The 12405-nt window shown below is 55.1% G+C and overlaps 3 protein-coding genes across 3 annotated transcripts; 2 read left to right on the top strand and 1 right to left on the bottom strand.

Moving 5' to 3' along the window:
- Positions 1-3402: 3402 nt before the first annotated feature.
- On the top strand, positions 3403-3714 carry LOC148591667 (feather beta keratin-like). Its single transcript, XM_088537242.1, has one exon. It carries the CDS (start codon positions 3403-3405, stop codon positions 3712-3714), a length of 312 nt encoding a protein of 103 aa, XP_088393368.1.
- Positions 3715-6666: 2952 nt separating this feature from the next.
- LOC148591668 (feather beta keratin-like) lies at positions 6667-6978 on the bottom strand. The gene has a single exon (XM_088537152.1). It carries the CDS (start codon positions 6976-6978, stop codon positions 6667-6669), a length of 312 nt encoding a protein of 103 aa, XP_088393278.1.
- Positions 6979-10750: 3772 nt separating this feature from the next.
- Positions 10751-11062, top strand: LOC148591669 (feather beta keratin-like). The gene has a single exon (XM_088537248.1). The coding sequence runs from the start codon at positions 10751-10753 to the stop codon at positions 11060-11062; it is 312 nt and encodes a 103-aa protein (XP_088393374.1).
- The last annotated feature ends 1343 nt before the right edge of the window (positions 11063-12405 follow it).

Here is a 12405-nt window from a genome sequence, read left to right on the forward strand (position 1 = left end):
AGGTCCTGCACCTGGGGAGGAATAACCCCAGACACCAGTACAGGCTGGGGACCGACCTTGTGGAGAGCAGCTCTGCAGAGAAAGACCTGGGTGTCATGGTGGATGATAAGTTCACCATGAGGCAGCAGTGTGCCCTTATGGCCAAGAAGGCCAATGGAATCCTGGGCTGCATTAAGAAGAGCGTCTCCAGCAGGTCGAGGGAGGTGATCCTGCCCCTTTACTCAGCCCTGGTGAGGCCGCATCTGGAGTATTGTGTCCAGTTCTGGGCTCCACAGTACAAGAGGGATGTAGAGCTTCTGGAGAGAGTCCAGCGCAGGGCCACAAGGATGATCAGGGGCCTGGAACATCTGCCCTATGAGGAGAGGCTGAGGGAGCTGGGCCTGTTCAGCCTGGAGAAGAGAAGGCTGAGAGGGGATCTAATCAGTGTATATAAATACCTCAAGGGAGGGAGTGCAGAGGACGGTGATGGTCTCTTTTCAGTGGTGGCCACTGATAGGACTAGAGGAAATGGCCGGAAACTGAAACACCAAAAATTCCATAGGAACTTAAGGAAAAATTTCTTAACAGTGAGAGTGACAGAGCACTGGAACAGGCTGCCCAGAGAGGTTGTGCAGTCTCCTTCTCTGGAGATCTTCAAAACCCGCTTGGATGCAGTCCTGTGCCACGTGCTCTAGGTGTCCCTGCGTATGCATGGGGGTTTGGACTAGATGATCTCTAGAGGTCCCTTCCAACCCTAAGCATTTTAAGATTCTATGATTCTATGATTCTCTCCCCAGTTCACTCTGGCCACCAGCCCACTGGCCCCCAGCCCTTTGTCCACCAGGGTCTGGCCATGCTGCAATGCTCCCAGGCTGTGGCAGCAGCCACAAGCTCTGTGTGGAAGCCTATGGCCATTGGACTCCCTGGAGCTGATCCCAGTGCAGAGAAGAGGTTTCCACAGGGCAGCACTGGATCTGTGCAGGCTGGAGGGCAATTCAGACCTGCATGTGGTGTGTGGCTGCAGCCAGCACCCACGCTTGGCTTAGCCTCATGCCAAAAGCGTGAGCCTTCCTCAGCCTGCCTGTGGTTCATCATGGGCTGGCCCTGGTGTCATGCCACACGGCCGAGCACAGCTCCTGTCTCAGGAAGGCAAAGGGAATGTGCAGGCAGGCTGTGCTCCCCCTGAGAGCTGGTGGCATCTCTGCCAGCCAGCACAGCCACTGGAGATGTCCCTGTACACTTTGAGCTGCCTCACACCTGCCTCCATGTCTTCAGAGCACAGAAGCCTTTTGTTTCTGCCTCAGTGAGAAGGCAGTGATTCTTTGATGTAGTCTGAGATGCCTTCACAGCCAAGACCCTCCTCACCACATCCCCCGTATGGTGCCAAGGGGCGTGGGGAGGGATGTATGCCAAAGCTCTAAAGCCATGATCACACATGCTGCCTGCTAGGCTGGGATGATCCTGGCCAGCACAGGAATGTCTCTGCAATCCTATCTCACCTTACACACAGAAGGAAGTGAGGGAAGCTCCTCCACACTGCCAGCCTCTATGGCCAGGAAGTGGAGGCCTGTGTTGCCACTCCATCAATGCCCTTCACCATGGCTGAGCCTGATGCCAGGAGGCAGATCTCAATGGCAGCAGAACTTCCTGAGGTTATTGGTCACTCCTCCCAGTTCTGAGTCAGCTGCAGACTTGCAGAGGGTGCACCCAGTCCCCTCCTCCACTTCACTGAGGATGGATTGAAGGGGCATTGGCCCCCAGATTGACACCCATTTGCGCCCACTTTGACTAACCTCCATGTGCTGCTCATCCCCACCCTTGGAGGCCAGTAACACAGACAGCTTTCAAGGGCACACACTGCCCACTTCCCTGTCCAGAACACTCTCAGGAGGGCTGTAAGGCTGTAGTGGGAAACTATATTGAAGCTTCTAACCTCGGGTTTAGTTGAGATAAGCAACGTGCGCTGCTCTCCCCTCATTGTGCCCAAAGCCAGTCATCTCATTGAAGAAGGCTATAAGGTCGCTCAGGCCCCATTTCCCCTTCACTAAATGCTGCTGATTCCTTCCAGTCTCCTCCTTGTCGTTTATGTGCCTGCAAATGGCATCCAGGATGATTTGTTCTATCACGTTGGCAGGGCTGGAGGCAAGGCTGAACGACTTCTAGGCCCTCACATTCTCCTTCTTGCCCTGTTCAATGACCTCACTATGGGCTATAGCTCTAGCACCAGCCTCCACAGTCATCACAAGGTCACTGAGCCATCTAGGGCTAGGCCCACCTTTTCCTAGTCTTCCTCTTGGTATACCAGAAAAGCTTTCTGTGTTGCTTTGCAGCTCCCTGGCCTGCTTCAACTCCACATGACCTTTGACTTTCCTACTGCCAACCCTGCCTGCTTGCACAGTTCTCTCCCGACAGCAAAGAGCATCAGGAGGAAGAAAGTCCAAGGCTGTAATGCAGCCACTGGTGGGCGGGGGTAGGGACCATGAGCAGAGAGAGATGGAGAGCGCTGGGAGGGAAGGACGGAGAGGGAAGGATGTGGCCCATGCACATGCCCGCTGAGCCTTGGGTGTTCAGCTGGGGTTTGTCTAGAGAGCCAGGAAGGCCTGGGGCCAGCCAGCAGCAGAGGTCATAGAATCATAGAATCATAGAATCATAGAAGAATCATAGGTCCCAGACAATCACACAAGAGCGGCCCTGCCAAATACATGGCTCTGCACGGGAGCTCTCCAGCACACAGGCTATGACTTCCGCCCATAATACCATGTTCCTGCTCTGAAAATCCTTAGACCTCTAATGCCAGCACTTTTGTGGAGAATGGGCATGCCAAAAATGAGGAAATGGAAAGGCTTCACTGGGGTGACAACACACACCACCCATGCCATGAGCTAGGCTATTTTGCATTGAGGTGAGTGTACTGGAAAATTATTGCTGAGGAACTGGGTGACACTGGTCCTGGGGCAGTGCAGGAGCACTATAAAAGCCACTCAGACTCCCCACTCTCCCATCCACTTCTCTCGCCTCCACTGCTTTGAGAACCAGGTGAGGGTGACGTGCTTTGGCTGCCTGCTCCTCTGCCTCTTCCTCCAGCACATCTCAGCAGATAGCTGTTCCTCTGTGCTGTGCTGGGTGCTGGGGCTGCTTGGGAGGGGGAGAGAGGGCCAACGTTGTGGCCTGGTGAGAGGTCAGAGTTGTATGAGGGGTCTGGTTGGCTGTGGTAAGGGCAGGACCCTCCTTGTGCCTTGATGTCCTTGGCAGGGCTCCTGTCATTATGGCAAAGCATTGGGATGTGTTTTGGACTTCATGTCCTCCAGCTGTCGCCCCTCTAGGTGGGGGACTCATCTCCCTCATGATAATATCTTCTCATGCCTCCCCCATGCTCTGCTTCCTCCCTGTCCTCTCTCACAGGTGCACCTCTCACCCTCGAACATGTCCTGCTACAACCCGTGCGTGCCATGCCGGCCCTGTGGCCCCACCCCGCTGGCCAACAGCTGCAATGAGCCCTGTGTCAGGCAGTGCCAGGACTCCAATGTCATCATCGAGCCCTCTCCAGTGGTGGTGACCCTGCCCGGTCCCATCCTCAGCTCCTTCCCGCAGAACACCGCCGTGGGATCCTCCACGTCTGCTGCCGTTGGCAGCATCCTCAGCTCTCAGGGAGTGCCCATCAACTCCGGGGGCTTCAGCCTCTCTGGCCTTGGCCTTGGTGGCCGCTCCTTTGGCAACAGGTGCCTCCCCTGCTAAACGTGCTGGTGTCAGCCCCAGAGGAGCACCTCCAGGAACTTAGAAGATGCTATCACAATGAAGATGGACCTCCTGGCCACTGGCTTCTGAGGGTCTACATATTGCCTGTTCCCCCCTCAAAGGGAAGGCCAGAGGTGGCCATTCTCAGGCTTCTCACAGCATGGCCCCTGTCTGCCTTCCCCTCCTTCCACCTTCTCCTTTGCCTCCCATGTCCTTGCTGTCTTCTTCTGCCCTCAGGCACAAGGAACCCAAGGCCTGCCTACCCAGGCTCTGCTGGCCCCTCTCTGCCAATGGGCCAGGTAGATGGACGCCTAGGAATCTGCGTGCCCACATGCTGCGCTCTCTCAGCTGACCCTTGTGCTCCCTGTTCTGGGGCCTCTACTCACAGCAGCTTCATTTTGCTCTCTCCACTCAATAAAGTTCTTCCACATGGCAGTCTGAGTCCCCGTGTGCTCCTTCCCCTTGTGCATGTGCCCTCCCCAGCTGTCCAGGGGGAGAAAGCGGTTGCTCCTGGAGAGCTCACAAAGGTGCAGGACAGCAGTTGCTCTGAGGACTCCTAATCAGCCCGCAGCTTCAACCCTGCCTTCCAAGCTTCTCCACCTACATGGGATTCTTTGCACACTCGCTACATATTTCATTGATGCTCTCCACTCTTGCATGCACACGCTGACTACTTCGCTAACATAGACCATACATTGAAAACAAGTAGTAAGGAGAGAGTGGGATGAAATTGCCTGCTCTCTTGATGCGGTAGCAGAATGCCTTTGGTCCTCATCTGATTGTGTCATAAGTGCAACACCAGGCTTTACAAGAGCAGGACACCAGAAAGAAAAGACAACAAGAAAAGAACAGCATGCGAGGCATAAGGGAAAGTCCTGGCCCAGAAGATTGAGGAAAACCCAACAGCTTAAACCCTTTAGCATTAGGGTTTCCTGTTATTCCCCAGGATCACAGAGCTTCTTTCTGCATCCCTTTCTTTCCCTACACGAAGGATGCAGGAGAATTTCCAGCGCAGCCTGTCTCTGAGCTCAGGCAACAGAGTGATCTTTTGCCATTGCTGTACACCGCGAAGCACTGTGTTACCACCATTGTGTCAGTGCCTGCTGTGGGGAGCTCTATCCAACAGAGGGGTTGGCATGATAGGATTAAAGGAGAGTTCAAATCAGAGGGGACCTTTGCAGTCCTCTGGTACAACCCACTGATCCAAGGCAGGTCAGCCATGAGAGCAGAGCACCTTGCCCGGGTCTTTATCTCCAACACTATGGCAAACCTCCAAGGATGGTGACTGCACAGACACACTTGGCAAACCGCTCACATGTCTGGCCCAGTCTTGTCTTTCTGGAGGTGAAAAATGTTTCACCTTGTGTGCAGCCTAAACCTCTCTTCTTCCATCCTGCGCCATCTCCTCCCCTCCAACCATGTACCACAGAGAAGAACGTCATTTGTTTTCTCCTTGAGCTCCCCAGAGTTACTGGAGGCCTGTCAATTGGTCCCCTCAGCACTGCCTTTTCTTCTTCAGGCTCAGCACATTGCATTCCCCCAGAATGGCCCTCCTCACAGGCCAACAGCTACAGACCCATGAACGTGCTGGCAGCCCACCACCGCGCTCGATCCATTTGCCACATGCAAGCCTTGCAACAGACACCCAAAGCGGACACAGTATTCTTCATGCTGTTGAATGTGTTTTGGGCAGAGCTGGATAATCACTGCCATCAAACTACTGGCTCTGCTCCCGTTGATGCAGCCCGGGAGGCTGTTGTCAGTCCTTGGTGTCACTGAAGGCTCTTCCAGTTGCAGCTGTCCTGAAGGGCTTCCCCAAGAGCAGCTGCACCCGGCCTTCTTGCTTGCGGATGGGACACGGTGTTGTTGTGTGGGGACAGAGTGTGGGTGGCATCTCCACTACCCTGAAAGCTGCGGGTCATGGCTCAGAGTGTCTCCTGCCCAGCTCAGCCCTGCCCCTTCCTCAGCTGTCAGCCCCTCTCCAGTCTTCCTGCTGGAGAGACCAACGCTTTGAGGAGCTCCTGCCCACCGTATGCACACCTGGAGAACACCCCTACCTCTCATCCTGCCCTGGGTCTCCCCCAGCTTGTCTCTCTCCAAACAATTTCCTCCACAAAGCCAGGGCATCAAGAAAGGAGCATGATGATATGGGCTTTCCGTAAGCCTATTGCCTCCCATTCTCACTTCTGATCTCTTTCCAGAGCCATGTTCCATCTGAACCCCTTCCAACAGCACACCTTCCCCCAGAGCAAGAACCACTGAATGCCCCGAGAGCTCATGGGGATTCTGCCTTCCCAGAGCCTCCTGAAGCCAGGGCTCTTCACTTGGGCTTAGCTTCCCAATCCAAAGGGACTGGCCTCAGGGTGCCCTGAGGCTAAGAGGACCCAACCGGATGGAGAAGCCAGGGATGTCCACCTCAGCTCCAACTGAGCGTGCCTAAAAGGCCGCTGCTGCAGAGTTCCCACTCCACATTTCCTCTGGGAGTGTTGAAGGGTCCCCCTTTGTCCACAAGCCACCCCTGTGCCTCCAGAGCATTGCCCGTGTCCCCAGGCAGCTTCAGAGAACAACCATGGAGGGAAGGACCACTAGAAAAAGTAGGCATGCAGAAGACCTTTAATGAGTTAACAGAGCTAAACGAGCTTGCTCCACGTAGAGCTCCCAAGGTACAGAGAACCTGGGGGAGCCAAGAGCCTGCACCCAGAAAGGGAGATGGTTCCGCAGTGCCCCAAAAATGATTTAGGGGGCTCACATCATCAGAAGACAGCAAGGACAAGAGAGGCAAAGGAGAGGGTGGAAGGAGGGAAAGCTCAGGGTGAACCTCCCAGCCTTCATTTGCAAGGGAGCCAGAATCAGGCAGACGCTCTGAATCCAGTGGCCAGGAGCTCCATCCTCCTTTGCGGTCAAATCTTCTCAGTATGTGGGGGAGCTCCTCTAGGGCCATCACCAGCTCGTTTAGCAGGGGAGGCACCTGTTGCCAAAGGAGCGGCCACCAAGGCCAAGGCCAGAGAGGCTGAAGCCCCCGGAGTTGATGGGCACTCCCTGAGAGCTGAGGATGCTGCCAACGGCAGCGGACGTGGAGGATCCCACGGCGGTGTTCTGCGGGAAGGAGCTAAGGATGGGTCCAGGCAGGGTCACCACCACGGGAGAGGGCTCGATGATGACATGGGAGTCCTGGCACTGCCTGACACAGGGCTCAGTGCAGCTGTTGGCCAGCGGGGTGGGGCCGCAGGGCCGACATGGCACGCACGGGTTGTAGCAGGACATGTCTGAGCGTAGGATGTGCACCTGCAAGAGAGGCCAGGGAGGAAGCAGAGGACAGGAAACTCAGGGGAAGTAGCTTGTGACACTGCCACGATCAAGACAAGGCAACTGGTGGCCCATTAGCCCATGATCATGTGGACCAAAACACACCCTGCTCTTTTGTGTTGACCCCAAGACCCTGTCAGGGGTTCTCAGAATCAAGGAGGTTCCTGCGCTTGCCACAGCCAAACAGACCCCTCAGACAACTCCGGCCTCTCACCAGGCCCCACCCCCCCATGCAGCCCCAGCACCCAGCACAGCACAGAGGAACAGCTATCAGCTGAGATGTGCTGCAAGAGCAGGAGCAGGAGGAGTTGGAGGAAAGGGCTTCACACTCACCTGTTCCCAAGGAGGTGGAGGCCAGAGAAGTGGATGGGAGAGTGGAGAGTTTGGCTGTCTTTTATAGTGTTCCTTCACTGCCCCAGGCCCAGAGTCACCCAGTTCCTGGGCAATAATTTTCCAGCATACTCACCTCAAATGCAAAATAGCTTTAGCTCATGACATGGGTGGTGTTTGTTGTCCCTTCAATGTAGCCTCTTAATTTCATCTCTTCTGGCTTGCCCATTTAGCCATGAAGGCTCCTTTTATGTGCCAGAATGAGAGACCTGAGCCTTTCAGGGGCAGGAACATGTCAGTACATGTAGGAATCCAGGCACAAGTGCTGGGGGCAATTCTGTGCAGAGCGGGAGTGTCAGCCCAGATGCCTTTGGTGGGGCATGTTGTGAGGCCCTTACAGGAAGGAGCCCAGCACCACAAACTCCTGTGCCTGAGCTCAAGCCTTTGCTCTCCCCAGTTCACTCTGGCCACCAGCCCACTGCCCCCCAGCCCATTGTCCTCCAGGGTCTGGCCATGCTGCAAGGCCCCCAGGCTGTGGCAGCAGCCACAAGCTCTGTGTGGAAGCCTATGGCCATTTGGCTCCCTGGAGCTGATCCCAGTGCAGAGAAGAGGTTTCCACAAGGCAGCACTAGATCTGTGCAGGCTGGAGGGCAATTCAGGCCTGCATGTGGTGTGTGGCTACAGCCAGCACCCACGCTTGGCTTAGCCTCATGCCAAAAGCATGAGCCTTCCTCAGCCTGCCTGTGGTTCATCATGGGCTGGCCTTGGTGTCATGCCACACAGTCGAGCACAGCTCCTGTCTCAGGAAGGCAAAGGGAATGTGCAGGCAGGCTGTGCTCCCCCTGAGAGCTGGTGGCATCTCTGCCAGCCAGCACAGCCACTGGAGATGTCCCTGTACACTTTGAGCTGCCTCACACCTGCCTCCATGTCTTCAGAGCACAGAAGCCTTTTGTTTCTGCCTCAGTGAGAAGGCAGTGATTCTTTGATGTAGTCTGAGATGCCTTCACAGCCAAGACCCTCCTCACCACATCCCCCGTATGGTACCAAGGGGCGTGGGGAGGGATGTATGCCAAAGCTCTAAAGCCATGATCACACATATTGCCTGCTAGGCTGGGATGATCCTGGCCAGCACAGGAATGTCTCTGCAACCCTATCTCACCTTACACACAGAAGGAAGTGAGGGAAGCTCCTCCACACTGCCAGCCTCTATGGCCAGGAAGTGGAGGCCTGTGTTCCCATTCCAAACAATGCCCTTCACCATGGCTGAGCCTGATGCCAGGAGGCAGATCTCAATGGCAGCAGAACTCCCTGAGGTTATTGGTCACTCCTCCCAGTTCTGAGTCAGCTGCAGACTTGCAGAGGGTGCACCCAGTCCCCTCCTCCACTTCACTGAGGATGGATTGAAGGGGAACTGGCCCCCAGATTGACACCCATTTGCGCCCACTTTGACTAACCTCCATGTGCTGCTCATCCCCACCCTTGGAGGCCAGTAACACAGACAGCTTTCAAGGGCACACACTGCCCACTTCTCTGTCCAGAACACTCTCAGGAGGGCTGTAAGGCTGTAGTGGGAAACTATGTTGAAGCCTCTAACCTCGGGTTTAGTTGAGATAAGCAACGTGCACTGCTCTCCCCTCATTGTGCCCAAAGCCAGTCATCTCATCGAAGAAGGCTATAAGGCCGCTCAGGCCCCATTTCCCCTTCACTAAATGCTGCTGACTCCTCCCAGTCACCTCCTTGTCCTTCATGTGCCTGCAAATGGCGTCCAGAATGATTTGTTGTATCACGCTGGCAGGGCTGGAGGCAAGGCTGAACAACTTCTAGGCCCTCACATTCTCCTTCTTGCCCTGCTCAATGACATGACTGACATTTGCTTTTCCCAAGCACTCAGAAACCTCCTAACAGCACCGTGGCATATGAAAGCTTTCTGGGTGTGGCCTCACAGTGACACTGGCCAGTTGCGTGAGCATTGTGGGTGCGTTCTGTCAGGTCCCATGGACTTGTGTTCATTCCACTTTCTTTCAGTGTTTCCTGTCTCCATCATCCTGTAGTGAGGGTGAGTCTTCCGTGCTCCAGATCTTCCAGAGTTCTCAGGGGCCTCACCCTACTGAAGGCAAATCTTAGCAGTGAAGACACAAGGCCAATGGGGCTTGGAGGACCTCAGATTTCTGTGTCCCTTCTGTGCTGACCTCACTATGGGCTATAGCTCTAGCACCAGCCTCCACAGTCATCACAAGGTCACTGAGCCATCTAGGGCTAGGCCCACCTTTTCCTAGTCTTCCTCTTGGTGCTGGTATACCAGAAAAGCTTTCTGTGTTGCTTTGCAGCTCCCTTGCCTGCTTCAACTCCACGTGACCTTTGACTTTCCTACCGCCAACCCTGCCTCCTTGCACAGTTCTCTCCCCACAGCAAAGAGCATCAGGAGGAAGAGAGTCCAAAGCTGCAATGCAGCCACTGCTGGGCGGGGGTCAGGACCATGAGCAGAGAGAGATGGAGAGAGCTGGGAGGGAAGGACGGAGAGGGAAGGATGTGGCCCATGCACATGCCCGCTGAGCCTTGGGTGTTCAGCTGGGGTTTGCCTAGAGCACCAGGAAGGGCTGGGGCCAGCCAGCAGCAGAGGTCATAGAATCATAGAATCATAGAAGAATCATAGGACCCAGACAACCGCACAAGAGCGGCCCTGCCAAATACATGGCTCTGCACGGGAGCTCTCCAGCACACGGGCTATGACTTCCGCCCATAATACCATGTTCCTGCTCTGAAAATCCTTAGACCTCTAATGCCAGCACTTTTGTGGAGAATGGGCATGCCAAAAATGAGGAAATGGAAAGGCTTCACTGGGGTGACAACACACACCACCCATGCCATGAGCTAGGCTATTTTGCATTGAGGTGAGTGTGCTGGAAAATTACTGCTGAGGAACTGGGTGACACTGGGCCTGGGGCAGTGCAGGAGCACTATAAAAGCCACTCAGACTCCCCACTCTCCCATACACTTCTCTTGCCTCCACTGCTTTGAGAACCAGGTGAGGGTAACGTGCTTTGGCTGCCTGCTCCTTCGCCTCTTCCTCCAGCACATCTCAGCAGATAGCTGTTCCTCTGTGCTGTGCTGGGTGCTGGGGCTGCTTGGGAGGGGGAGAGAGGCCCTGGTGAGAGGTCAGAGTTGTATGAGGGGTCTGGTTGGCTGTGGTAAGGGCAGAACCCTCCTTGTGCCTTGCTGTCCTTGGCAGGGCTCCTGTCGTTAGGGCAAAGCATTGGGATGTGTTTTGGGCTTCATGTCCTCCAGCTGTCACCCCTCTATGTGGGGGACTCATATCCCTCATGACAATATCTTCTCATGCCTCCCCCATGCTCTGCTTCCTCCCTGTCCTCTCTCACAGGTGCACCTCTCACCATCGAACATGTCCTGCTACAACCCGTGCGTGCCATGCCGGCCCTGCGGCCCCACCCCGCTGGCCAACAGCTGCAATGAGCCCTGTGTCAGGCAGTGCCAGGACTCCAATGTCATCATCGAGCCCTCTCCAGTGGTGGTGACCCTGCCCGGTCCCATCCTCAGCTCCTTCCCGCAGAACACCGCCGTGGGATCCTCAACGTCAGCTGCCGTTGGCAGCATCCTCAGCTCTCAGGGAGTGCCCATCAACTCCGGGGGCTTCAGCCTCTCTGGCCTTGGCCTTGGTGGCCGCTCCTTTGGCAACAGGTGCCTCCCCTGCTAAACGTGCTGGTGTCAGCGCCAGAGGAGCACCTCCAGGAACTTAGAAGATGCTATCACAATGAAGATGGACCTCCTGGCCACTGGCTTCAGAGGGTCAATGTATTGCCTGTTCCCCCCTCAAAAGGAAGGCCAGAGGTGGCCATTCTCAGGCTTCTCACAGCGTGGCCCCTGTCTGCCTTCCCCTCCTTCCACCTTCTCCTTTGCCTCCCATGTCCTTGTTGTCTTCTTCTGCCCTCAGGCACAAGGAACCCAAGGCCTGCCTACACAGGCTCTGCTGGCCCCTCTCTGCCAATGGGCCAGGTAGATGGATGCCTAGGAATCTGCGTGCCCACATGCTGCGCTCTCTCAGCAGACCCTCGTGCTCCCTGCTCTGGGGCCTCCACTCACTAGCTTCATTTTGCTCTCTCCACTCAATAAAGTTCTTCCACATGGCAGTCTGAGTCCCCGTGTGCTCCTTCCCCTTGTGCATGTGCCCTCCCCAGCTGTCCAGGGGGAGAAAGCGGTTGCTCCTGGAGAACTCACAAAGGTGCAGGACAGCAGTTGCTCTGAGGACTCCTAATCAGCCCGCAGCTTCAACACTGCCTTCTAAGCTTCTCCACCTACATGGGATTCTTTGCACACTCGCTACATATTTCATTGATGCTCTCCACTCTTGCATGCACGCGCTGACTACTTCGCTAACATAGACCATATATTCAAAACAAGTAGTAAGGAGAGAGTGGGATGAATTTGTCTGCTCTCTTGATGCGGTAACAGAATGCCTTTCGTCCTCATCTGATTGTTTCATAAGTGCAACACCAGGCTTTACAAGAGCAGGACAACAGAAAGAAAAGACAACAAGAAAAGAACAGCGTGCCAGCTATAAGGGAAAGTCCTGGCCCAGAAGATTGAGGAAAACCCAACAGCTTAAACCCTTTAGCATTATGGTTTCCTGTTATTCCCCAGTATCAGAGAGCTTCTTTCTGCATCCCTTTCTTTCCCTACACGAAGGATGCAGGAGTTATTTCCAGCGCAGCCTATCTCTGAGCTCAGGCAACAGAATGCTCTTTTGTCATTGCTGTACACCGCGAAGCACTGTGTCACCACCATTGTGTCAGTGCCTGCTGTGGGGAGCTCTATCCAACAGACGGTTTGGCATGATAGGATTAAAGGAGAGTTCAAGTCAGAGGGGACCTCTGCAGTCCTCTGGTACAACCCACTGATCCAAGGCAGGTCAGCCATGAGAGCAGAGCACCTTGCCCCAGTCTTTATCTCCAACACTATGGCAAACCTCCAAGGATGGTGACTGCACAGACACACGTGGCAAGCTGCTCACCTATCTGGCCCAGTCTTGTCTTTCTGGAG

This window comes from Tinamus guttatus, unplaced genomic scaffold (genome assembly GCF_059628265.1).
Source record: "Tinamus guttatus ecotype Peru unplaced genomic scaffold, ASM5962826v1 Tinamus_guttatus_pri_ptg000732l, whole genome shotgun sequence".
Classification (NCBI taxonomy): Eukaryota; Metazoa; Chordata; class Aves; order Tinamiformes; family Tinamidae; genus Tinamus; species Tinamus guttatus.

Bases quoted from the DNA above. Each gene is read 5' to 3' on its own strand.
- LOC148591667 (XM_088537242.1), top strand. From the start codon at position 3,403: ATGTCCTGCTACAACCCGTGCGTGCCATGCCGGCCCTGTGGCCCCACC.
- LOC148591669 (XM_088537248.1), top strand. From the start codon at position 10,751: ATGTCCTGCTACAACCCGTGCGTGCCATGCCGGCCCTGCGGCCCCACC.
- LOC148591668 (XM_088537152.1), bottom strand. From the start codon at position 6,978: ATGTCCTGCTACAACCCGTGCGTGCCATGTCGGCCCTGCGGCCCCACC.